At 37.7% G+C, this 24,166-nt stretch overlaps 2 protein-coding genes and 1 long non-coding RNA gene across 5 annotated transcripts in view; 2 read left to right on the top strand and 1 right to left on the bottom strand.

Annotated features, from left to right (window-relative positions):
- The first annotated feature begins 480 nt into the window (after window positions 1–480).
- On the top strand, window positions 481–17,623 carry il12rb1 (interleukin 12 receptor subunit beta 1). Of its 2 annotated transcripts, none has more exons than XM_067431200.1 (15): window positions 481–692; window positions 4,434–4,560; window positions 5,030–5,202; window positions 5,457–5,593; window positions 5,678–5,711; window positions 6,985–7,125; window positions 7,225–7,301; window positions 7,403–7,622; window positions 7,870–8,004; window positions 8,101–8,199; window positions 13,006–13,149; window positions 13,290–13,388; window positions 13,553–13,637; window positions 16,453–16,528; window positions 16,920–17,623. In XM_067431200.1, the coding sequence occupies exons 1-15, from the start codon at window positions 638–640 to the stop codon at window positions 17,253–17,255; spliced, it is 1,938 nt and encodes a 645-aa protein (XP_067287301.1). In that variant the 5' UTR covers window positions 481–637; the 3' UTR covers window positions 17,256–17,623. The 2 variants fall into 2 exon arrangements, with proteins under 2 accessions (XP_067287301.1, XP_067287300.1); XM_067431199.1 differs by having other exon boundaries at window positions 13,290–13,439.
- Window positions 13,257–22,798, bottom strand: LOC137058049 (uncharacterized). The gene is made up of 4 exons (XR_010900577.1): window positions 22,663–22,798; window positions 21,582–21,682; window positions 13,517–13,627; window positions 13,257–13,364 (listed from the first exon to the last, which is right to left on the bottom strand). It is a non-coding gene; the product is annotated as an uncharacterized lncRNA (long non-coding RNA).
- homer3b (homer scaffold protein 3b) overlaps window positions 22,383–24,166 on the top strand; it is a 41,509-nt gene continuing 39,725 nt past the window's right edge. For both annotated transcript variants that reach the window (XM_067431202.1, XM_067431201.1), the window contains exon 1: window positions 22,383–22,782. In XM_067431202.1, coding sequence (XP_067287303.1) covers window positions 22,778–22,782 — 5 coding nt within the window. In that variant the 5' untranslated portion in view covers window positions 22,383–22,777. The remainder of the gene's footprint in view (window positions 22,783–24,166) is intronic.

Here is a 24,166-nt window from a genome sequence, read left to right as displayed (position 1 = left end):
TTTTGAGATTCGACAACCTTTATTAAAATATTTTTAAAATATTTTGTAAGCATATTGGGTAATTGTGTGTGTTTTATTTCTGATGACGCAGCGAAACATGCCAAATAGGACTATTTTCATGATTTATCAAATGTTTTATGTTGTTCAGATACAATAATATTTTGAGTTTCTATGTATTAAACAAATTTCCTTCATTGTATCAACTCAAATTTTTAATTTCAATAAACTCAAAATTTTAAGGCAACCAGGTTACTTACTTTTTTTTAAGTTAAACCAACAAAAACCAACACAATTTTTTTTACAGTGTAGCATCTCCATCTCACATGTTCATGTTTGAAAGTGAAGGCAAACACAGGGGTGTAGCAGGCGACCAAATCTGCTTTTTCTCATGAAGTGAGATGAGCCTCCCCTGCTGCTCTCGTGTTGTGGTTTGTGGTGATGCAGTAGTTTGCACCTCATTCTACCCCAGAAAGACACACAACTAGTGCGTAGAAACTATCCCCTCATACGTGTAGATGACATCCAACCCTGCGAATGTTAGCGTGTTAACGTGAACTCTGGCTACAATGGTCGTCTTGAACTGGCCGTGTATTCGCCATGTCTAATGAGTGAGGACACTTTCTGAACACTAGATGCGATGGGGATGAGAGTGGCTGTTCTTTTGCTTCTTGTTTCTGTCAGTCTGACTGAAGGTATGTTTGACACTCACTTTTGTCTGTCATGGCTGATGGTATCAGTGCAAACGACACATATAACACCGCAGAGGAAGATGATAGTGAGATTAGTTATAGACTTTACGGAAGTAGCTATATGGATTTCAGATGATTGTGATGGTGTGTAGATTTTATCAGAGCTGTGACCTATTGGAACCATTTGGCTAAACCACCATTAAACAACTTTAAAACCACAGGATGTAAACAAATGAAAAGAACAGCTTTTGGTGTTGTTTTTACTTTTACATCAATCTAATCTGAGAAGTCAAATACTTATTTAAATGTATATACGTAGGTCAAAGGTTTGTGATAAATATGATTTCTTAATTTTTTTTCAATGACTCTTGCTCTCATCAAGCCTGCATTCATGGTTGAAGAGTATAAATACATACATGTAACTTAGTTTCATATTTAAAATAAAACATTTTTGTAAATGTGTTTCATTACCGTTACATTTGAAATGGGTGGTAATCAGATTACAGTTATATTTTAAAAAGTATTTTAGATGACCAAAGTGATTACTTTGAATGTTAATGTCCTTTATTTCATTTAAACATTAATGTAAACTGTAACGGTCAGTTATTGTAAACAGCAGTTGGTGATTCTCAGACTCTGACAGTCATCCTAGATTTCTGCTCATAGGTTTCATACCCCTTGCAGAACTTGCACAATTGTAAAAAATGTAACAAAATAAGAGGGATCGGGGATCATACAAATCTTTTTTTGAAAATAGTGAGTTTAAATCTCGCAGTTCTAAGAAAAAAAGTCAGAATTGTGAGATAAAAAGTATTTTTTTTCCATTTAGTACAGCCCTTCAGAAGATAATAACTACATTTCCCACAAGAAAACTATTTACCCTTTCTAATCTAACGAAATACATTACAAATTACTTTTAAAGCATGTATTTTGTAATATATAGTGAAATACATTTTAAAAGTAACCTTCCCAACCATGCCTGCATTTCATCGAACATACAGTAAAAACAGTAATAATGTTTTCTATTTGAGTATATATTTTTAAAAATATTATTTATACCCGTGATAGCAAAGCTGAATTTTCTGCATCATAACTCCAGCCTTCAGTGTCACATGATCTTTCAGAATTTATTCTAATATGCCGATTTTGTGCTCAATTATTGGTGGTTGTATTAATAATGTTTATTATTATTAATGTTGAAATCTTTTTTTAACATTGTTAAATATCTTTACTCTACTTATGATCCATTGAATGTGTCCTTGACTAATATTACTTCCTCCAGAAATGCATTTACCCCAAACTTTAAAATATAGTCTATCATAGTTTTCACAAAAATATTAACACAAACTCTTTTTAACATTGATAAGTCTTGAGCACCAAATCAGCATTTTTTAATTTTTGAAGTATCATGTGACACTGAAGACTGAAGAAATTATGATGAAAATTCAGCTGTGCGGTCACACAGTATACAGGTCCTTCTAAAAGAATTAGCATATGTGATAACGTTCCTTATTTTCCGTAATGTAATGATAAAAATTAAACTGTCATATATTTTAAATTCATTGCAAACCAACTGAAATATTTCAGGTCTTTTATTGTTTTAATACTGATGATTTTGGCATACAGCTCATGAAAACCCCAAATTCCTGTCTCAAAGAATTAGCATATCATGAAAAGGTTCTCTAAACGAGCTATTAACCAAATCATCTGAATCAACTAATTAACTCTAAACACCTGCAAAAGATTCCTGAGGCTTTTAAAAACTCTCAGCCTGGTTCATTACTCAAAACCGCAATCATGGGTAAGACTGCCGACCTGACTGCTGTCCAGAAGGCCATCATTGACACCCTCAAGCGAGAGGGTAAGACAGAAATAAATTTCTGAACGAATAGGCTGTTCCCAGAGTGCTGTATCAAGGGACCTCAGTGGGAAGTCTATGGGAAGGAAAAAGTGTGGCAAAAAACGCTACACAACGAGAAGAGGTGACCGGACCCTGAAGAAGATTGTGGAGAAGGACCGATTCCAGACATTGGGGGACCTGCGGAAGCAGTGGACTGAGTCTGGAGTAGAAACATCCAGAGCCACCGTGCACAGGCGTGTGCAGGAAATGGGCTACAGGTGCCGCATTCCCCAGGACATGCACATTTTGCATGTCATTCGGAAATCAAGGTGCCAGAGTCTGGAGGAAGACTGGGGAGAAGGAAATGCCAAAATGCCTGAAGTCCAGTGTCAAGTGCCCACAGTCAGTGATGGTCTGGGGTGCCATGTCAGCTGCTGGTGTTGGTCCACTGTGTTTTATCAAGGGCAGGGTCAATGCAGCTAGCTATCAGGAGATTTTGGAGCACTTCATGCGTCCATCTGCTGAAAAGCTTTATGGAGATGAAGATTTCGTTTTTCTGCACAACCTGGCACCTGCTCACAGTGCCAAAACCACTGGTAAATGGTTTACTGACCATTGTATTACTGTACTCAATTGGCCTGCCAAGTCTCCTGACCTGAACCCCGTAGAGAATCTGTGGGATATTGTGAAGAGAAAGTTGCCTAGAAATCTAGACGCACCCTAGCAGCAGCAAATTTAATTTCCCTGCAAGTGTCGTCTAGGAACTCTCAATACCCATCTGAGCTGTATTCCTCACAATCTGGACGGGCCAATCACATCATGTATAGAGTCGGCGGGCGGGGCCATATTGACGACGGCCGAGTTGCGTTTGCGTGCTTCTAGTAAACACAGAAAGTGGCGAACGGCGGCGGTCTGGAAGACTTGGAGTTAAGCTTTTCTCTGAGAAAAGAACAAAGAACGGCACTGAAGTCATTCTTAAAAAGGGAAGATGTGTTCGGAGTTTAGCCGACCGGATACGGCGAATGTTTAATCTATCAACAAGCTCTGTTTCACCTTCGTTGCTCTGGTTGGTTGTAGCGCTATCCTATCGCGTGCAGAGGGAGTTTGAAAGGCAACCGTTTATCCCGCCCCTCGGATTGAGCCCTGTCTATGGTGAGTTTCCAGACCAAACATTTTGATGTGGGTCTGGCTTGTCAGGCTAAAGAGAAAGTTGAGAGACGCAAGACCCAACACTCTGGATGAGCTTAAGGTCGCTATCGAAGCATCCTGTTCCTCCATAACACCTCAGCAGTGCCACAGGCTGATCGCCTCCATGTCACGCCACATTGAAGCAGTCATTTCTGCAAAAGGATTCCTGATCAAGTATTGAGTGCATAACTGAACATAATTATTTGAAGGTTGGCTTTTTTTGTATTAAAAACACTTTTCTTTTATTGGTCGGATGAAATATGTGAATTGAGCTGTATGCCAAAATCATCAGTATTAAAACAATAAAAGACCTGAAATATTTCAGTTGGTGTGCAATGAATCTAAAATATATGAAAGTTTAATTTTTATCATTACATTATGGAAAATAATGAACTTTATCACAATATGCTAATTTTTTTAGAAGGACCTGTACATATTTAACTATATTACATTCTATTAATCTGTTATTCTGTTGCATTACCATTGTGAAGCTGCTTTGAAACAATCTGCATTGTAAAAAGCGCTATATAAATAAAGGTGACTTGCCTATTTCACAATATTACTGTTTTTACTGTATTTTTGATCAAATTAATGCAGCGTTGGTGAGCATAATAAACTTCTTTAAGATACTTATTTGATGGGATCAGGTGAGTTACAATAGTCAAACTTATAGATTTAAAAAATAAATTGTTATGATGATGTAAATATTCTTAAAGCAGCAGGATGTATACCTACAACCAGTCCACGGTGTTACAAAAATTCCACTAACCAGGAGGAGGACTTTATTTGTGAATGGGATAAGAGAAGTCCTGAGGAGAATCAGACACACACTCTTTATATATGGTGAGTAACAAGAACACATCTCATTATCTGTATAGTTATAAAACATTGTAATCCTCAAAGTTAAAGAATGTAAACCAAGAGAGTACGGAGGAAACTTTTTACTCCATTGAAGATTTCTTATGATTATTTTTGACAGTTAAAGGGTTATTTCACTAAAAAATTTAAAAATGGACATCTAATCCTCATGTCGTTCCACGACTTTTGTTCATCTTCAAAACACAAGTAAAAATATTTCAAAATGAAATCTGAGGGATTTCTGTCTCTCCATTGACAGTCTACGCAACTACCCTTTGGCACTTCAAAAAGTTCATCCATATAAAAATAATCCATATGAATCGAGCAGTTTAGTCCAAATTTTGTGAAGAGACTCGACTGATTGAATTGAATTGCCACAATGTAAACAGATACAGAGGCTTAATAACGTATGTCTGTCTGCATGAATCTAACACTTAATTCCTGGTGTGTGCAGGGACAGTGAAAAGAAAAGTTTTATAATGTGTGCGAACTCTGGCACTCAATCAAAGAGATACATTCCCTTGGAGGAACTAATCATAAGAAGAAAGATGGACATATGGGTACAGACACAAGTGGGCAATCTCACCTGCAATTCTAGCAAAATCTCAGTCATCCTTGAATGCTTGGGTAAGAACACAGACTAAGAGATCTATTCAAACTGCCATTTTCTGACAGTTTATATGATGGGATTTTTAAAGTAGGTAATAAATAGGTATATTATACATATATTGCATTATAATTTAAATGTATAATAATACATCCTTTTAATAAATAGTAACATTATATATTACACATTTAATTGCAAATAATGAATTATATTTTCAGCATAACATTTTGCACGGCATGTCGCCCCTAACATGTCACGCTCATGTTGTCAACAGTAAAATACAGTAAACCTCAGATTACCAGCATGAAAAGGACAACTGATGTCCTGACCCTCAAATTGGACAAACCAAAGGATAACAAAGGTGTTATATACGAGATCAGATGGAGGGAGAGAGGCTTCACATGGCAGAATGTAAGCCATTTCAGAAAATCTGATATTTTCATATCCTGAAGTGAATCTGTTATTTTTTTAACACTGTGTGTTCTGCAATTATAGACGACATTCGAAACTGAGGACAGCACTAGCAAAGGTTAGAGTCCTTATTCTGTTAATACATGGTATACATGTGCCGAAATAAAGTCATTTGAGTCAGGCATTGATTTAAAAAGTATTTATTCTTAAAAAAAAAAAAAAAAAAAAAATTCAGTGTACTATGAAAACATTCTGTAATTTTGAGAACTCAAGTTTGAAATGTTTTTAATGGGACTGTTGAATAGTTAAATCAAGTCACCTTCATTTATATAGTGCTTTTATAGTGCCCGGTGGCTAGAGAACGCAAATCCTGAAACATATTTTGAATCATCTTTGTGTAAACTTAAAAAAGGGCGAATCTGTGAGAATGGTGACAATAATTGATACTGATTGATTGAGGAACGGGTGTACGGTTGACCGCATTACATCTCCATTGACTTTGCTGAATTATTTCAGTTATGTCAAAGGTCCTTACAGCCTACACCAGCAAAAGAACCCCACAAAGATATTGACCAAGCAAAGAGATTATCTATGGAAATATCTTGCTCTTTTTCTCCCTCTTTCCCATAAAAAGGCACACATATACAGTACAGACACACACAGAACAGACACACACAGAAACGCACACCGAAATATGCCAGCGCTGCCCTGAGACTTTATCAGTAAAATAGTTTTGCAACTAAAAAGCTACACAACATTTCTCACTTGCGAGGTATAATGTTGCTGTTCTTGAAGCAGTTAAACTTACAGCTTCACTATTATAGCCACTATATTTTATTAGTAGAAATTGATAGCAGATCATTAGTATTTTCTAATGATTCCATTAAAGGTCAAGTCAAGTGCATTAGATTATGAAATACACTGGATTATACATTGCTGTACTGCACATTTTGGCAAGTACTGTATATAATAGGCCATAGAGTTATTCTTTTCATGTATTAAATGTGCGTATTATGTGCATGGCAGCACTGTACGCTGTTCTAAACAGCTCATAAAAATGATAAAACAGTGAAGATAAACAGTAAAATGTGGGAAAGTTTGTCAAATGTGGATTTGTGTAGCACCTACTGCTCTGCAAATGCTTCCAATGGAGGTCAGTTTTTGTGCAGGTTCTGATTCTTTGAGGCTTTAGCAATTTGACGTATACAGTGAGGGTGTTTACATGGACTCTTAAAGGTACAGCAGCAAATAATGGAGATGTTGGAAAATAATAATAAAAAACAATTACTTTTATTCATACTAAATACATTGTTTTTGGTGTGGAATGTATGACCCCTTTAAATGATTTGAGTGCAAAACATAAAAACTGACTGAGATGAATATGTCTGTAGATTCCTACAAGCTACATCTAAAGAAACAGACCATCTACCAGATCCAGCTGAGGCGGCAGGCCAAACTGCAGCCGCATCTATGTACAGACTCACTAAATGCTCTCTGGAGTGACTGGAGCCCAGTGGTGGATGTTCCCTTAGGTTTGATTTCAGCTGAATCTATCAATGAATGCTGCAATTTCACAGTGAAGTAAAAGCATTTGAAAATATTTGGTTAACTGATGTAACACCTCTCTGCAGAAATCCACCTCCCACTTGTACGCTGGGAAGAAAAAAAATGGACAAATGGTACCAGGCATATTAATCTCAGCTGGGATGTAAGTATAAGAAGAACAGAGGACATCAGAAATGTTTCTGTTTGTTGGTGTGAGATGAATGAAATTTGATTTGAATGATGCTCCAATGTCATTTTCTTTAGGAACCACCAGCTGAAGAGTCTGTTGGGGGTGTGGAGTACAGGCTGAAAGTCACCGTTTGGCCTTGTGAAAAACCGAAGAGAAAGGAAAATGTAACTTTGAATCGAACCTATGAAACCTCAATAACCTATTCAGAGGCCAGGATTTCCTTCATTGCAACTAACAAGGTTGGAAGTTCAGATCAACAGGAGATAATCATTCCCGCTGTGAAACATCTGAGCAGTAAGTGTGTGCTGCAAGTGTGAACTGTGAGTGTGTAAACTTGGGTTTTAATGTATTGTAGCCTATGTGAATGAATGTCTGAGTGTGTGTGCCTACAGCAGGAAGCAAGCGAAGGGTGTGGGTTTTTTGGTGAAGACGGTCTTAAAGTAATTACTCATGATACAAAAATGTGAAAAACCTAAGAAAAACCTTGAGAGAAAATAACTTTAACTTGGAAACTTTTTTTTTTTTTTTTTTACATTTTCAGACTGTGACAAGCCCTCTAATATCACTAAGGCTTCTCAAACCTGCTTAGAATGGTACAAGCTGGAAAACGGTGAGAACAGAACAAGTGCAGTAAACAGCTCGTTCGCTGAAAGATCATTCAAGGACATTGAAAAAGGTAGAGATAAGTCATTCCTCCAGTGTAGAGCACTATGTTCATGTGTCATATTAGCATGCTGTGTATGCTAACTCGTGTTTTTGGTTTTAATTACAGGGGTGGAGAAGTTTGTACGTCATTATTACTTTCTTCACACCATGAGAAAAAAACGGCTTCAAACTGTTGATATGTGTCCTTTTTACTCAGAACAAGGAGGTACGTTCAGACCAAGCAGCAACCTCCCGCGATCTCTCTTGAAGCCAATACGGAAGTAATATAAACTGTAATTCCTCAACTGGCCACTAGGGACAGGCTCCAGAAGGGAGCAGAATCTCATTGAGCCCCATGTTAAAATTCTCAACTTTACAGCAGAAAAGAACATGTTTACAGCCTGGTACAAAATGTGGTTTTGGCTTATAAGGCTAATTTTGATCTTCATGACAACTCTGAGGGGGGGTGAATTTTTTTTAAACTCATTCGTTTACGTTATATAAAGCCTTAAAGTTCTGCATAATTAAGGGCGTGGTTACAAGTGGATAGCCATTTATCTGCCGTTTATAGTTATTGCGTCACCTCAGCTCCGCGCACATCCCGCCTTTTTGCCCATTTTCTGTTATCCGGGAGTGACACGCGATGATTCGCTCACAAGATGGCAACGCCCAGCTCGCCCATACTTTAAGCTTCAGAGCGGCTTATCGGAATCCTATGGGTGACGTCACGGACACTAGGTCCATATTTTTTTACAGTCTATGGTTCAGACTAAGGATGCAGCGATAAGGTTCTGTCTAATATCGATAAACTGAGATTTTTTTATGTTATAAACAAAAAATGGCCGATATTAAAAGGAAAATTATGGCCTGGGGGTGTTTTTCAGGGGTTGGGCTTGGCCCCTTAGTACCAGTGAAAGGAACTCTTAATTCTTCAGCATACCAATACATTTTTTGGCAATTTCATGCATCCAACTTTGTGGGAACAGTTTGGGGATGGCCCCTTCCTGTTCGAACATGACTGCGCACAGTGTTTGGCAGTAGCGTCGCAACAATTATTGATGCTACTAGCTTAACTCAGTTTTTCATTAGCGCGGTGGTAGCGTTTTCGCTTTTTCAGTAGCGAAGCTCTTTTGTTGATCAAGTAGTGCGGTAGCGTCCACACAAGCTAATGTTACATTTTCCCAAGCATTTCTGAAGATCAAGCTCAAACTGGAAACACAACTGCCAAGTCGTGGATATACTTCACTTTCTACGTTCCTTTCTGCCTCGCGCAGACGTGCACAGATGCACGCGCAAGCCTTTCAAGACGGGTTCGACGCGTGCCCATTCGCACATTGTTTCCGAACGCTCAATTCGCTGTTGAGGGCATCGTCCACATGGTGACAAAAGAGAAACCATCTTTTCAATGCAAAGTTTTAAAATAATCTATTGTGTCGCTTGAATAACACCTCGTGTTTAAAGCATCGGGGTCCAGCCTGGCCACCTCTTGTTATGAATAAATGAAACTTGTTTTAATGGAGATAGAACACACACACACACACACAAAAACACACACATACCTACACACTTTGACTTAATGTAGAGTAACTGGTAGCTTAGCTCACAACATTTTCCAAGTAGCTTGCCCAGCATTGACTGCGCACCAGTGCACAAAGCAAGGTTCATTAAGACATGGATGAGAGAGTTTGGAGTGGAGGAACTTGACTGACCTGCACAGAGTCCTGACCTCAACCCGATAGAACACCTTTGGGAAGAATTAGAGCAGAGACTGCAAGTCAGGCCTTATCATCCAACATCAATGCCTGAATGGTCAAAAGTTCCCATAAACACACTCCTAAACCTTGTGGAAAGTCTTCCCAGAACAGTTGAAGCTTATAGCTGCAAAGGTTAGGCCAACTCCATATCAAACCCTACGGATTAAGAATGTAATTAAAATGTATGGGCAAGTAAAAAAAACTTTTGACAATATAGTGTATATACTTTATACATTTTAAAAAATAGCTTATATCAGCCAATTATACAGAGCCCCTAAAGCAGGGTTCCTCAAATTTAGCCCTGGAAGGCAACTGTCCATCAGAATTTAGCTCAAACCATGATCCAATTTACTTACCTGCAGTAACTAAAGACACTCAGTTTAAAACAATTAATTGGTCGAGCAGGGAAAATATAGAGACAATTTTTTTTTTGTTGAGTATTTAGAATTTTTATTTTCTTTTGAATTCACAAAACTGACACATTTTAAGTAATCTTAATTGTTTCATTCTTTTGAGTTTTGTGAACTTTTTTTTTAATTTGGACTAACTTAAATTTAACTGAACTGGGCTAGGAGTTCTATTTCCCAGCATGCTTTGCCATGACACTAGAAAGGGAGAGTAAATGCTAAACTTAAGTGTTATATAATTTTGGTGCAATATTATTATTGCGTGGGATATTTTAGTAGTGTAATTTAGAAGAGTTTCTGTTTTGTTGAGTTTAGTGGGTGGATGGGTAAGTGGAGCATGAGCTTGGTTTGAGAACAGATACAGTGGTTATGGAAAGTATTCAGACCCCCCTTAAAGGTTAACTAAACCCCTGTTCACAGCCTCACTCCGCCCACTGGCAATATTTGAAAAATGCTGCAAAAGTGGGCAGAGCCCAGCGGAGACAGAGGGGACGAGACAAGGGTGGGGCTGAGCGTGTGGGTGTGTGTGTGTGTGTGTGTGTGTGGGGGGGGGGGGGGGGGGGGGGGTTTAGTAACAGACCCGTAGTAACCACTTGTTTGACAGTTGTCAGACTCAAAGATGGATAGTGACTGGAGTGAGGACAATAGCTTTGCAACAGAGCGGTCATCTAAAGTATAGGACTTTTCTCCACCACCTTCACCTGAAGTGGAGGAGGGTGAAATGTCTGTAACGTTAGACACAGAGCCCTATCAATCGAGCCGCTGTATTCTAATTAACCAACTGATGTCACATATGGACTACTTTGATGATGTTTTTATTCTGTTTCTGAAGTAAATATAAAATATCTTAAGGGGGGGGGGGGTAAAACACTCAGTTTCAGTCAATCTCATGTCAATCTTGAGTACCTATAGAGTTGTATTGCATCCTTCATATCTCCGAAAAGTCTTTAGTTTTATTATATTTATAAAAGAAAGATAGGCTGTACCGAGTCTTTCCGGAAAAAAAATGAGCGGCTAGAGGTGTATCGTGTGGGCGGAGCTAAAGAATCACGAGCGCGCAGCTATTGCATGAGAGCGTCTGAAAGCTGACATCCTCAAGCGTGGAAAAGAAAATGTTACCCTAATAAACCATGGCTATCAATCAGATTCAACTAATACATATATGATCCAGAATCAGATCCGGAGGCTGAAATAAATTGAACAGGAGAAACAGCAACAGCAGGACGTCCGTCTCTGTGGTATGTACTGTATTTAGTGGCCTGTCAACGTTTGTGTGTGTTTACTCGCCGTTTATGAGGACATGATTCGGGTTATGGACTATTGTATGCGACTAAACCTTAGCAGTAGCAAGCAAAACGGTTTTGTACTTCAGACTGTGTTACAGTGTTACATAGAAAAACAATGGAGTAGCGGATTTGAATGTGCTTTGTGTGAACTAAGTTTATGTTTGGGGTAGTTTTACAATCCCAGGTGAAAAAGTCGCACTATTAAATGCATTAAACATGCATTATAATATATTACTATTGTACTAAAAAGATACTCAAGTACATTTTTAATGCATTTAATAATACGGATTTTTCACCTGGGATAAACAGACACCTATAGTGGTCAGCTAAACAAATGTATTTAAACGCACGCCATAAGTTACATCGCATGCTTCATTGATAAATTAACTATACGGTCATGTTGTTTACTGTTGTTTACTCACGCGACGATAGCCAACAACATAGATGTTTGAAGCAGTTTTACTAGGATCGTGAACCTTTATCATCACCGCTCCATCAAAAACACACTTCTTTGGTGATGTTGTTGATTTGGTGAAGTCCTGAGACAGCAGTGAGAGCAGTGTTTATGGGCACGCGCAGCCCATACAAGGACCTTCCGCTCTGTAGACGTCAAGCGGACACATACTCGAAAAAAACTCTCCGAATCTTGTGAGAAACCGGAAGGAGTATTTTTGACACAGAAATACTCCATCAAGCGTCCAACTTATTTTTTTGAAACTGTCTATGTTTAGGATGGGAATCCAAGTCTTTAACAGTGTAAAAAGCTCAGTATGCATGAAACAGCATTTCACTCCCCCTTTAAACTGTGTTCTGAAGATGAACGGAGGTCTTACAGGTGTGGAACGAAATTAGGGTGAGCCATTAATAACATCAATTTCATTTTTGGGTGAACTAACCCTTCTAACTTACTAAAATATTTAGTTATGTCAGTCATGTTTAAACATTGAATTTCTTAAAATATTTGATGAAACTGAATACCCCCAAACTTATTCGGGTTTACAGTTTAGCTTTTTCAGATGTGTTTTATTAGGGTTGGAACTGATAGACTATAAAAAATATGGGCGACGCGTCTTCACTACCACCCACTGAAGAAAAGTGAAGGCACCATTGCCCGAATATGATGCTGATTTGGGACATGAGTCCGCACAGTAAAGAGCAGGAAGTAGAGTAGCAATATCAAAAGCCCACCCACACTCTTGCAAATGCAGAACAATTAATTATGTCGGTGTGAACCACAAGGTCAGGACATTTTGGCTTCACTTTTCAGGATTAGTGTGGCATGCTTGGTTGGAACTCAAGAAACTTTGGTTAGCAAACACAAAGATACTTCAAGTAACCCTAACATTTTGAGAGTGATCACAAAGATTCCTGTGGGAAAGCAAAATACATCAAAATATTTGTGATGGAACGCAAGCACGTTGCCATCTTTTTTCCTCTCATCTCATATTTATTCCATCACCATGTCCCATTATAGGGCTCTGTAAATAAACAATATGGTACTGATATGTCATGCATCCCACACTGATCACAATATAAGATATGATCCAGAATGATTTTCCCAATGGAATGTTTGCATTTGTTTCAGCACCTCTTAAAGGTCCAGGGAATGTGCATAGTTCTAATGTGACACCTGAATCAGCTGTGGTGAATTGGCTTTCCATTCCTGTGGCGGAGCAGCGAGGATTTCTACTGCATTATCTCATTTGGATTTCAGGACAGGGAATAACTAGTAAGGAGAAAGTTTGTAGTTTTACTGATCATCCATTTGATATATGAAACCTTTACATCACAACTGTAGATAAACATTTTTTACTTGTATAACACAATAATCCATTATAAACACATTGTTTACTGTTCCTCTTGCTTCAGCACTCCATAATGTCCAAGCAAATGAAACCAGCTTCCCGATCAAGAACCTCCACCCGGGGGTCTCTTACACCGTTTCTATAGCCGGAGAAACAATAGCTGGTAAAGGGCCGAACTCAACGTTGAACTTTGAAACACCCTCAAAAGAAATGGGTACTAAAACAGTATGAGAAATGAATATGCAGAACTGAAATGTATTATTATAGACACAATGAGGTGTGAGAATATACCTGCCAACTGCAAATGTGTTCTACCCTTTCATCCAGGCTTATCATGGCAGGACCAGATCATCCTGAGCGTCTGTGTGGTTGCCCTCATGTGTACTATACTCTGCTCTGTAGCTGTCAGGAGGTGAGATTATCACAGATGAATTGACAGATTATGACCAAGTTATGTTATGTTATATTGTACATAACCTGTGGCTTGAAAGAGCATAGAGCTAGCAAAGGCATGGTTTCGTGAACACTAAGGGAAAAAAAAGATCTGACTTTATTTACTTTTGTTAAAGGGCTAGTTCACCCCAAATTTTTAAGCCCTTCATTTCGCGGCTTTGATAAGGCACTTTATCACGTGCACCTATTAGTTTCTCATGGTTTGGGCATCCAGGAAATGCACACATTAGCACCAAGCGCCAAGACCTAAAGCACAACCAATGTAGAATTCAACAGCTTATACGGCGCATCTTCCTCTGCTTGGAAACGAAGTTCCTCGCCTCCACCAGTTCACGTCATGTTCTCGTGAATGTGTCATGGTGCTTCGTGAGTTCACGTCAATGGCCCAGATGGAAGACAAGATCTTGTCAAATAAAGTCATTATTTAGATTTTTCTTGCGCACAAGAACTATTCTCGTCGCTTCATAAAATTATTGCAGAGCCACCGTAGTGAGATGGGCTTTGTAACGACGTCTTTAGTGTCTTTTATGGGTCTTGAGAGAGGAAATGACATTGCTGCCAATGGAGGCCTTTCTGAGCCTTCGGAATTCAACAAAAATATCTTCATTTGTGTGTGAACAAAGGTCGAGAATTCAACCGTCGCAGCAAGTTTGATTGACAGGCGTTCCGACCAATCACATCGTCGAATTTTGTCCGACAAAGCAGTCAGGAGAGTTGAAAAATAAACGTCGGTGGACTTAAACTTGAAAACTGGTGTGTTGATGTCTTTCCGCGGTTGAAGCAATGTTTTTTTTATTTTAGCGTTCATTCATGTTCATTTGATGCTTATCGATGAACTAGAAGGAAGAGATGATCGGTTCACGAGCAGCTTTAACTGAGGCGCTACAGCGATCACAACTAATTAAAGAGACACAAAAGGGTGTTTATTTTTTAAATTTCATTAAAAATTAAAACATTTAAAAGTTGAGACCTGGTTTGATATCGAAAGTAACTTGTCTGTCCTGTCTGTCGACCGGCGTGTTGTCAGTGTCCTCTTTGCTCTGCGATGTATTTTCTCTATGTGAGAACCGGTGTGGTGTGAGAGTGCCATGGCTTGTCGGACATTAACTAAAGGGGGTGGGTCTTTGAGAACGGTCAATTTATGACCGAATTTATTTACTTTGAATACATTGAACTAAATCACATACTGTTACGATTCCTGAACTTTTGACTTTATTCTTAAAATATTACAAATTTTATCTCATTTTGCTACTACTTTATTCTCACAATTTTACACAATATTATGTCTTTGTTGTCATGTTTTTGATACTGAAAATACTTAAATCAACTTAAATCTTGTATTACATTGTTCTGCTTACTTTCTATGAATTTTTCATTTATTCTCAAAATATTACGAGATATCTCATATTTCTGCAGCTTTAGTCTGAATTTTTACTTGATTCTCAAAATATTTCAGTTTTATTCTCATAATACAACACATTTATTCTTGTAATTTCGACTTTATTCTCAAAATATAGCAACCGTAATCTTATGTTGCTGTGGTTTTATTCTCATCATTTTAACTTTATTCTCAAAATATTACAACTTTAATCTCATTTTGCTACTACTTTATTCTCGCAATTTTATGGAATATTATGACTTTATTCTGAAAATATTGCAACTTTCATTTTGTATTACTATGACTTTGTTCAGCATATTTTCACTTTATTGTCAAAATATTACAAAATATCTCGTCTTTCCAACTTTACTCTGAATTTGATTAGAAAAATATTTTGATTAGAAGTCACTTGATTAGAAAAATATTTCAACTTAATTCATATAATACTACAATTTGATTCTTGTAATTTTGATTTAATTCTCAAACTATAACAACCGTAATCTCATATTGCTATGATTTTATTCTCATAATTTTTTATCTCATTTTGACTCAATTTGCTACTGCTTTATTCTTAATATTTTACGGAATATTACAACTTTGTAGGCACAATTTTTACTTTATTCTGAAAACATTTACTATAACTTTGTTCTGGTTATTTTAACTTTATTCTCAAAATATTGCAACTTTATTCTCATAATGCTACAAATGTATTCTCATTCACAAAATATAGCAACCTTAATCTCATATTGCTGTCACTTAATTCTCAAAATATTACTTTATTGTCATAATGCTACAATTTTTTTTTTTTTGTGTGTGGAATTTTGACATTCTCAGTAAATTATGACTGAACTTTAATCTTATAATGCTAACTATTATCATTTTCACTTTATTCTAACAATATCACAACTTTATTCAATGACTTTGATCTGGTAATTTTTACTTTATTCTTAGAATATTATATGTCTAGAATATTACAACTTTAAACTAGCCTGGTTAAAACCAGACCATCCTCAGTAGTAACTGAGTTATGGTCTGGCAAAGCTTCATAGACAATTTTTTTCCAAAGGGGCGTCACCAACGAACTATGACGTAGCCTATGCAGATCGACAGAGAAACATCCGAGACAGCAGATCTAAATTTGCCGGAAGTTGTCTGGGTTTTCCCAGGCTAACTTTAAAATAGTTTTGCAACAGCTTTATTGTTTTCCATATGTTACACATTAACATATATATATATATATATATATATATATATATATATATATATATATATATATATATATATATATATATATATATATATATATATATATATATATATATATATATATACACTTGCTGCTAAATGTAAATGTATTTAACAATAAAATGTCTTTAACTGCCTATTTGCTTTGCAGATTTAGGAGTAAATTGATGCCTGAGGTACCCAGTCCTGTGATTGATACAGCAGAATTCATACGTACACAAGATCAGGTTAGCAACACAAACTGCTAAAGAATCTAAACTTATTTCCAACGAAACAACCTCAATATTTTAAAGGCATGATTGACTGTGCAACACATTATAATGACCCAAATTTTCGAAATCTTGCATCAGTTAGCAGAAACAAATTTGCGGTGAGGTCAAAATACCAACCACAATACGTCACATCAGCACAATTGCAGTGACGTACCTCAAAAGCAGCTATAAGATAGAGAAAAGCTATTTTGCTAAGTCCTTTCACACGCAGAACTGATTTGCATACAGTTGACCTATATGACAGTGAAGCCAAACTAATGGATGGTACATTTGCAATTAAATTGATCTTATTGCGCATGATTCATCAGTGCATGTTATGCCAAATAAGAAAATGTTTGTGTCACAGGACCTGAGCCAGAGAACGGAGGAAGTGCATGAATTTGTTCTCTTGCTGCGTCAAGATCTCAGCAAACCAAGTGAAAACGAGACTCCGGAACAGAGCACTTTACTGAAAGGGTTTGGCCTTGTCGTCTTTGAAGAGGAAGATGAGGAAGACGAGGAGGGTGAAGTTACTGACTTGAGCTCTATGAAATCCTGTTGCTACCCGAATCCTAGTTACAGAGGACAGACGCTACAGCTGCCAGATCCTTTCCACACGACAGATAGCGCATTAAAGGACAATGACACAGAGTCCACATACAGAAACGGCCTGTTCTTTGAATCAAGGATCCTGGGAGAGTGACAAAACGTCATTATAGTCTTGTCTGGTCTTGTGCCTGACAAATAAACAACCCTAAACAAACTCCTTCTATCTGCTGCATGTGTCTTCAGTACAACCAGGTGCAGACAGTAATAGTGTCTTTTGCTTTTCTTCTTTTCTTTAAAGTGCACCTGAGACATAATACTGGAAATAACCCAGTTCTGAGAACAGTGTCTGATTCTCAGCAATTACTGAGGTTGCAAACGAATCCCCACTTTAAAGCTTTGTTGTGGTCAGTGACGTCACATTCTGTATTCTCATTATGTCTATGTATGAAGCCGCTTATTGGTGTTTTTAGTAATAGAGTTACAGTTAGTCTACTTAATAGATACAGTTACACTACTGCTCAAAAGTTTGGGTCTGTAAGATTTTTTCAAAGAATCTAATACTTTTATTCAGCAATGATGCATTAAAATTGACCAAAGGTTACAGTAAAGACATTTATAAATGTTACCATATATTGTCGTATCAGGGGGTCTCCCCTCAACCACCACTAGTGTACAGCATCCACTTGGATGATGTGACGGCAGCCACTGTCCCACTGCACTCACCACAAACCAGCTGTGGGTGGAGAGGAGAGAGAGAATGATAGAGCCAATTAAAAGGATGGGGATTTATTAGGAGGCCATGATTGGAACGTATGTAAGAAATGTATTTCAATCCATCATAAAATGGTCCTTATATGTAACTAGACATTAGGAAATCATGTTAATTTCAAATACTTATATCACTGACAGCAGTAGTCCGGCCAGGATATTGTCATTTAAAAGTTGTTGTTGCAGCCCTCGACTGATGTTGACATGTTGTGTTTTGGCTTGAAGCTCTGCCCTCCACCTTTCTACCAATCACGAAGTCAGTAGTGTTTCTGCATCCGGGTTGCCAGCTCTGCTCTAGTTACCACAGCTGCAGCTACAAACGTTCCTGCTGGATCCTGCAGCCTATCAGGCAACCTCGAGTCAGGGGAGGGGGAGAGGGGATAGTGATCGCAGTACCAGTTTTGGCCACAATCTTACATACACTTCCTTTAAGGGCAAATGGAGGGAGTATGGTCAGGTCACCGGGGTTATATCCCTACTCTTTATAAGAAGTGCGATGGGATTTTTAATGACCTTAGTTTTATGTCTAATCCAAAGGATGGTGCTTGTTATAGTACAGTGTCCCCATTACTATACTGGGGCATTGGGACCCACACAGACCACAGGGTGAGCGCCCCCTGCTGGCCTCAAACCTCTTCCAACAACCCCAAAGTGCCTCTCATCCAGGTACTGACCAGGTTCAGCCCTGTTCGCTTCAGTGGGCAACCAGTCTTGGGCTACAGGGTGATATGGTTTTCAACATTTGTAATAGACATTGTAAAATGTTCCTTGATTTCCAAAATCTGAATATTAGAAAGATTTACATAAAATGGCTGCTGAAAATTCAGCTTTGCCGTAACAGGAATAAATTACATTATGAAATACACAGAAATAACATCACGACTATCTTCCTAATATTTGTTGGTCACCATTAAGCTGCCACAACACTCCTGACCTGTCGAGACATGGACTCCACCCCTGAAGATGTACTATGGTACCTGCCACCAAGATGATAGCAGCAGATCCTTTAAGTTCTGTAAATGGCGAGGTGGGGCCTCCATGAATCTGACTTGTTTGTTCAGCACATCCCACAGATGCTTGATTGGACTGAAATCTGGGGAATTTGGAGGCTAGGTCAACACCTCAAACTCATTTTTGCGCTTCTCAAACCATTCCTGAACCAATTTTGTTTTGTGGCATTATCCTGCTGAAAGAGCCATTTCCGTTTCCATGCTCACATGCTCACTTTTGACGTTTTCGGTAGTGGACAGGTGACAGCATTACACCCTTCCATTAGAACCAGCATTAACTTCTTGAGCAATTTGAGCTACAGTAGCTCGTCTGTTTGATCGGACCACACGGGCCAGCCTTCGCTCCTCATGTGCCCATGACCCTGTCACTGGTTCACCACTGTTCCTTCCTTGGACCACTCTTGATAGCTACTGGCCACTGCAGACCAAGAACACCCCACAAGAGCTGCAGGCTTGGAGATGTTCCGACCCATTTTTCCTGCTTCTAACACAAACTTTGAGGACAAAATGTTCACTTGCTGCCTAATATATCACACCCATTAATAGGTGCTGTGATGAAGAGATACTTAGTGTTATTCACATTACCTGTCAGTGGTCATAATGTAATACTGGTTAATGTTAATGATGGTTATGTGTGAGTGTGTCACAACACACAGTGCATTGTACTCTACTGTGTATGGGGCTGCAGACCAATCAGATTACCTATAATGATCCCCTGTCCACCACCCAAAGCGTCTACAATAGGCACATGGGCATCAGAACTGGACCTTAAAGCACTTTAAGTTCTCCGGGGAAAAAATGTTGTTTGGGGGGTAAAATGTGTGTTATTTTGGTAAGGTTGCCTGCTAAAATTCGCACTCATGGGTCTGTATATCACATAATAGTCGCTTCAACCCGTGGACATAGAATACAACCCACAGAAAAAAAACGCGGACTTGGCAACACAGTGCAGTTGAGTTCTGTTGACATTTGACAATGCGTCGCTTCGTTGCTCTGATTGGTTGTAGGTCTATCCAATTGAGATCTTTCCTGGTTCGGTTAAAACACACCCCATAATCACAGCCCAATGGAGCAGTTTCAGACTCATATTCTGACTAGAATTGAGTATGACCACGTCAGGCTATGCATGTAGGCAACATATGCTCACTTCTATGTTGAAATATAACGACAACTGACTAGTAGTAAGGACATTTTTCTGGTCCTCACTAGTTAAAAAGGCTTTTAAATCGGCCAAAAATATGTTTTATTTATATCTAGTGTTTTGCACACGCCTCTGTGATGTAAGTGTAGGGGTTTGGTTATGTGGAAAAAAATATCATTAACCTGTTATAAAATCAATGGAAGTCTATGTAATGTGACTATGTAATATAGTAAAACAAAAACGCGTGTGTGTGTGTGTGTGTGTGTGTGTGTGTGTGTGTGTGTGTGTGTGTGTGTGTGTGTGTGTGTGTATAATTAAAGGGGTGGTTAATTATGATTTCACGGTTTACATTTTAGTTAGTGTGTAATGTTGCTGTTTGGCCATAAACAATAACTACAAAGTTACAATGCTCAAAGTTCAAAGCAAAGGGACATATTTTCGTTTACAGAAATAGCTTTTTAAAGACTAAAACAAACGGCTGGTAGGGATGACACAAGCTTCCTCCCAGGTAAGTGACATCACAAACCCTGAAATTTGCATAAACCCTGCTCCCGGGTACACACAACAAAGGGGGTGAGATTATCATGACAGAATATGCAAATCAATAACTTGAAGATAGTTCACTCCACATCATACATTTATCAACTAACCATTCAGAAATGTCAGAAATTTCATCGCCTGTCTGCATGAGGTCATCAGAGTTGCTAACTGGAGTTCTTCAAGCTCCGCCTCATGAGCAGCAGCTCTGTGTTTTGCATTTAAAGGGACACACAAAAACAGCACAATTTTGCTCATCCTCAAAAAGTGACAATTTTAACAGGCTATAAAAATGATCTGTGGGGTATTTTGTGATGAAACTTCACATACACACTCTGGGGACATCAGAGATTTATTTTACCTCTTGTAAAAAGGGGCAATCAACCACCCATTTAATGTGAAATCAGATTTGATATGTTTGATGCATTTACATTTAACTGTCAACTGGGGAGAGCAATTCAATCTGTCTGAAAAGGTTTTACAATGTTTAAATAAACATACATCACAAACCGAGAGTCCTGGGTTTTTCCATTTCATCCATAGTAACCATAGTTACAGCTAATGTTACTGTATAACCAAGGTACATTTGTATTTAAGAAGCTGAGTATGAATTAACTTTTTGTCAATTTTTAAGTAACAGTGAGTGGATAATACTGACGACCAATTCTGATACATTTAATTTACAAATATAATTTTTTAAGTGTTAAACATTTACTGAAATATCAAGTGTTTAACAACACTTATTCAACTATACCATAAATAAGTGGAAAATCGCATAAAAACTGCAAAAAAATAATAATTTCATTTTACTTATAACATTAAAACTGTATATTATTTTTATACAAGTATATTATTTTATTTTGAATTACCTGTATCAGTTATTTGAGAGAGAGACAACCATGCTGGTTACTAAATATAATGTGTGAATCTATCAGAAACAAAGCAGTGTTTAGTTATAGAAGAACAGCATCCTGTTGCAGATGCACAAGTGAAGTTCTGCTGCCCCCTGTCTTCACAAAAGTACCTTTGTTTGCGATTCTGTGCTGCGGCTGCCTCATGACTTCAGACGGCTGTTCAGGATATACAGGAATCATTCAGAAATGAAGATCTCCACCTCCTCAGAATCTATAAGAATTAAAAAAGAACCAAGTAAAAGCGCGTACCGTAGTAGATAAAAAAAAAACATAAATAAAGCATTTAACAAAAAATATTGTACTATTAAATTGATTAAAATTGAATTTTTGCGGTGTGCAAAATATATGAAAGTTTAGTTTTTATCATTACATTATGGAAAATAATGAACTTTATCATAATATGCTAATTTTTTGAGAAGGACCATATCTTACAACTTGATAACTCCACAAAAAAAATCTCTCTCTCTCTCTCTCTCTCTCTCTCTCTCTCTCTCTCTCTCTCTATATGTGTGTGTGTGTGTGTGTGTGTGTGTGTGTGTGTGTGTATGTATATATATATACACACACACACATATATATATATATATATATATATATATATATATATATATATATATATATATATATATATATATATATATATATATACACATACATACATTTAAATATATATCTATACATACATATCTATACATACATACACATATACATATATATATATATATATATATATATATATATATATATATATATATATATATATATATATATATATATATATATATATATATATATGTATATATGAAAACGAGTTTTGTTTTGTGGAGATAAGATTTACCAGGCCACCCCATTCTGTCCAACTGCGACCCGTGGCCACTAGGGGGCAACAGATTTCATTAGCATGAAGGAGTGTGTCAGTATAAGTGAACGCTGTAGTAGTATTCTGGGGGTGCAGAGATTACTTGAGAAATTTGACCATGAGGACTCTACGAAACGTCGCTTCGGAAGCGCACGCATATTTCGTGCTTTTCAACAGTGTGGAAATAGCGAGGCCATTTGAGAAGAACTAATAGGATTATGAGGACAAGAAACCGAGAGCCAACAGAGACACTAGACAAAGGAGAGCACCATTTCCATAAAAACACTCCATTAACGGAGCAAACAAAGCACAACAACTGTTTTGACACTTACATTGCTGTCTGGTTGTCGCCATAAACAGGATAGACTGGACTGCAACCGACACTCCCCGGATCAGTTGGGAAAGAAAGCTGGAGAGGTCGAAATTCACTGATTTACTATTGTGGAAATGGGGTAAGTTCCCTCTTCTAACAGTTTTAACTGCTTAACGTTATGTCAGTAAAGCGACGACGGTTTCGAACAGCGCAATTTACATTTCCTTAAACATTTAGAGTTAACGTTAACGCTTACCAGTGTGACAGTTGTGAATTCTGTGTAACTTTAGTTTGGTTCGTTATTTTGGACGGCGTAAGTTTTGAAAAGGGCGAGCGCGAGCTCACATTACGGCTGTTATAAAATCACTTGCGCTGTCTAACTAGACATCAGTTTAGGCATCATAAGACGCGTTCCGAGTTTGTTGAAAAATGCCTAAAATCATGCCTAGAAATGATGCACGTGTGTGCAATTTAACCAAATGCTGCCTACTAGTTAGGTAGCTCAATGGATTTTGAGACGCAGTCTCTCGCTCTGTTTTATGCGAAGATTTTCTTTAATTCCCATCGAAACGCCTGTAAATATATATTTGGATAGTATGTGTTGTTTAATTATTGTGAAGTTATGCATGCACAGACAAGCTATTGTCTGAGACATTTTATGTATGCGACATTGTAAATGTCGTCATATCCAGAATTAACAGTTTTTCATGAGCTTTGCACTCGTTCAGATTATACTGTGGAACGCCAGAAATTTACCCTTTTCACGTGTCTTAACCTTTTTGCATGACTTAAAAAAACAATAACCTTGAATGCCTGAAACCAGATTATTTGGCACTGTTCTTGCATAAGGTAAAATAATTTTAAGAATAATTATATTCATTATTATTATAATAAAAAAATAAACAGATAATTAGGGGAAAGAAGGTTGTTGGTGTTGTTCAAATTCTTGATGGTCATTCACACACAATTTTACGTGAATTGTTTAATGTCGACATGAAATTGGAATATTCACCCTTTTCAGGGGGCTATCCCATCCCCAAGCGGTTCCCATAAAGTTGGGAGCATGAAATGGTCTAAAATATCTTTATATGCTGAAGCATTTTACAATTCCTTTCACTGCAACTAAGGGACCAAGTCCATCCCCTAAAAACAACAACCAAGATTCCCCCTCCACCAAACTTTATAATTGGCACAATGCAGTCAGGCAAGTACCGTTCTCCTGACAACCACCAAACCCAGACTCGTCCATCGGATTGCCAGACAGAAGCATGATTCGTCACTCCAGAGAACACTTGACTCACATATAAAGGTATTTTTGGTGCAAAACAACTGAACACATGAGTGAAATTTTGATCTATAGAGCATATCCACACATGTATCAATAAATTTGAAGTCAGAGAGAAAAATCTTTTAGGAGTTATAAACTTGTAGAATTTTTCTCTCTCTTACAAACACAACACAACAGTTACACCTTCACATATTCTTAACTGCAGGTGCACAAATCCTATTCTACGAATCACGCA

This window comes from Pseudorasbora parva, chromosome 22, assembly GCF_024679245.1.
Source record: "Pseudorasbora parva isolate DD20220531a chromosome 22, ASM2467924v1, whole genome shotgun sequence".
Classification (NCBI taxonomy): domain Eukaryota; kingdom Metazoa; phylum Chordata; class Actinopteri; order Cypriniformes; family Gobionidae; genus Pseudorasbora; species Pseudorasbora parva.
This window is presented reverse-complemented; position numbering and strand designations above follow the sequence as displayed.

What these genes read in the sequence shown, in the direction of transcription:
- il12rb1 (XM_067431199.1), top strand. Translation starts at nt 638, where the DNA reads ATGGGGATGAGAGTGGCTGTTCTTTTGCTTCTTGTTTCTGTCAGTCTG. An exon ending in ATATTAATCTCAGCTGGGAT is followed by an intron (nt 7,302 to 7,402) that starts GTAAGTATAAGA and finishes CATTTTCTTTAG; the next exon opens with GAACCACCAGCTGAAGAGTC. An exon ending in TGCTCTGTAGCTGTCAGGAG is followed by an intron (nt 13,638 to 16,452) that starts GTGAGATTATCA and finishes TTTGCTTTGCAG; the next exon opens with ATTTAGGAGTAAATTGATGC.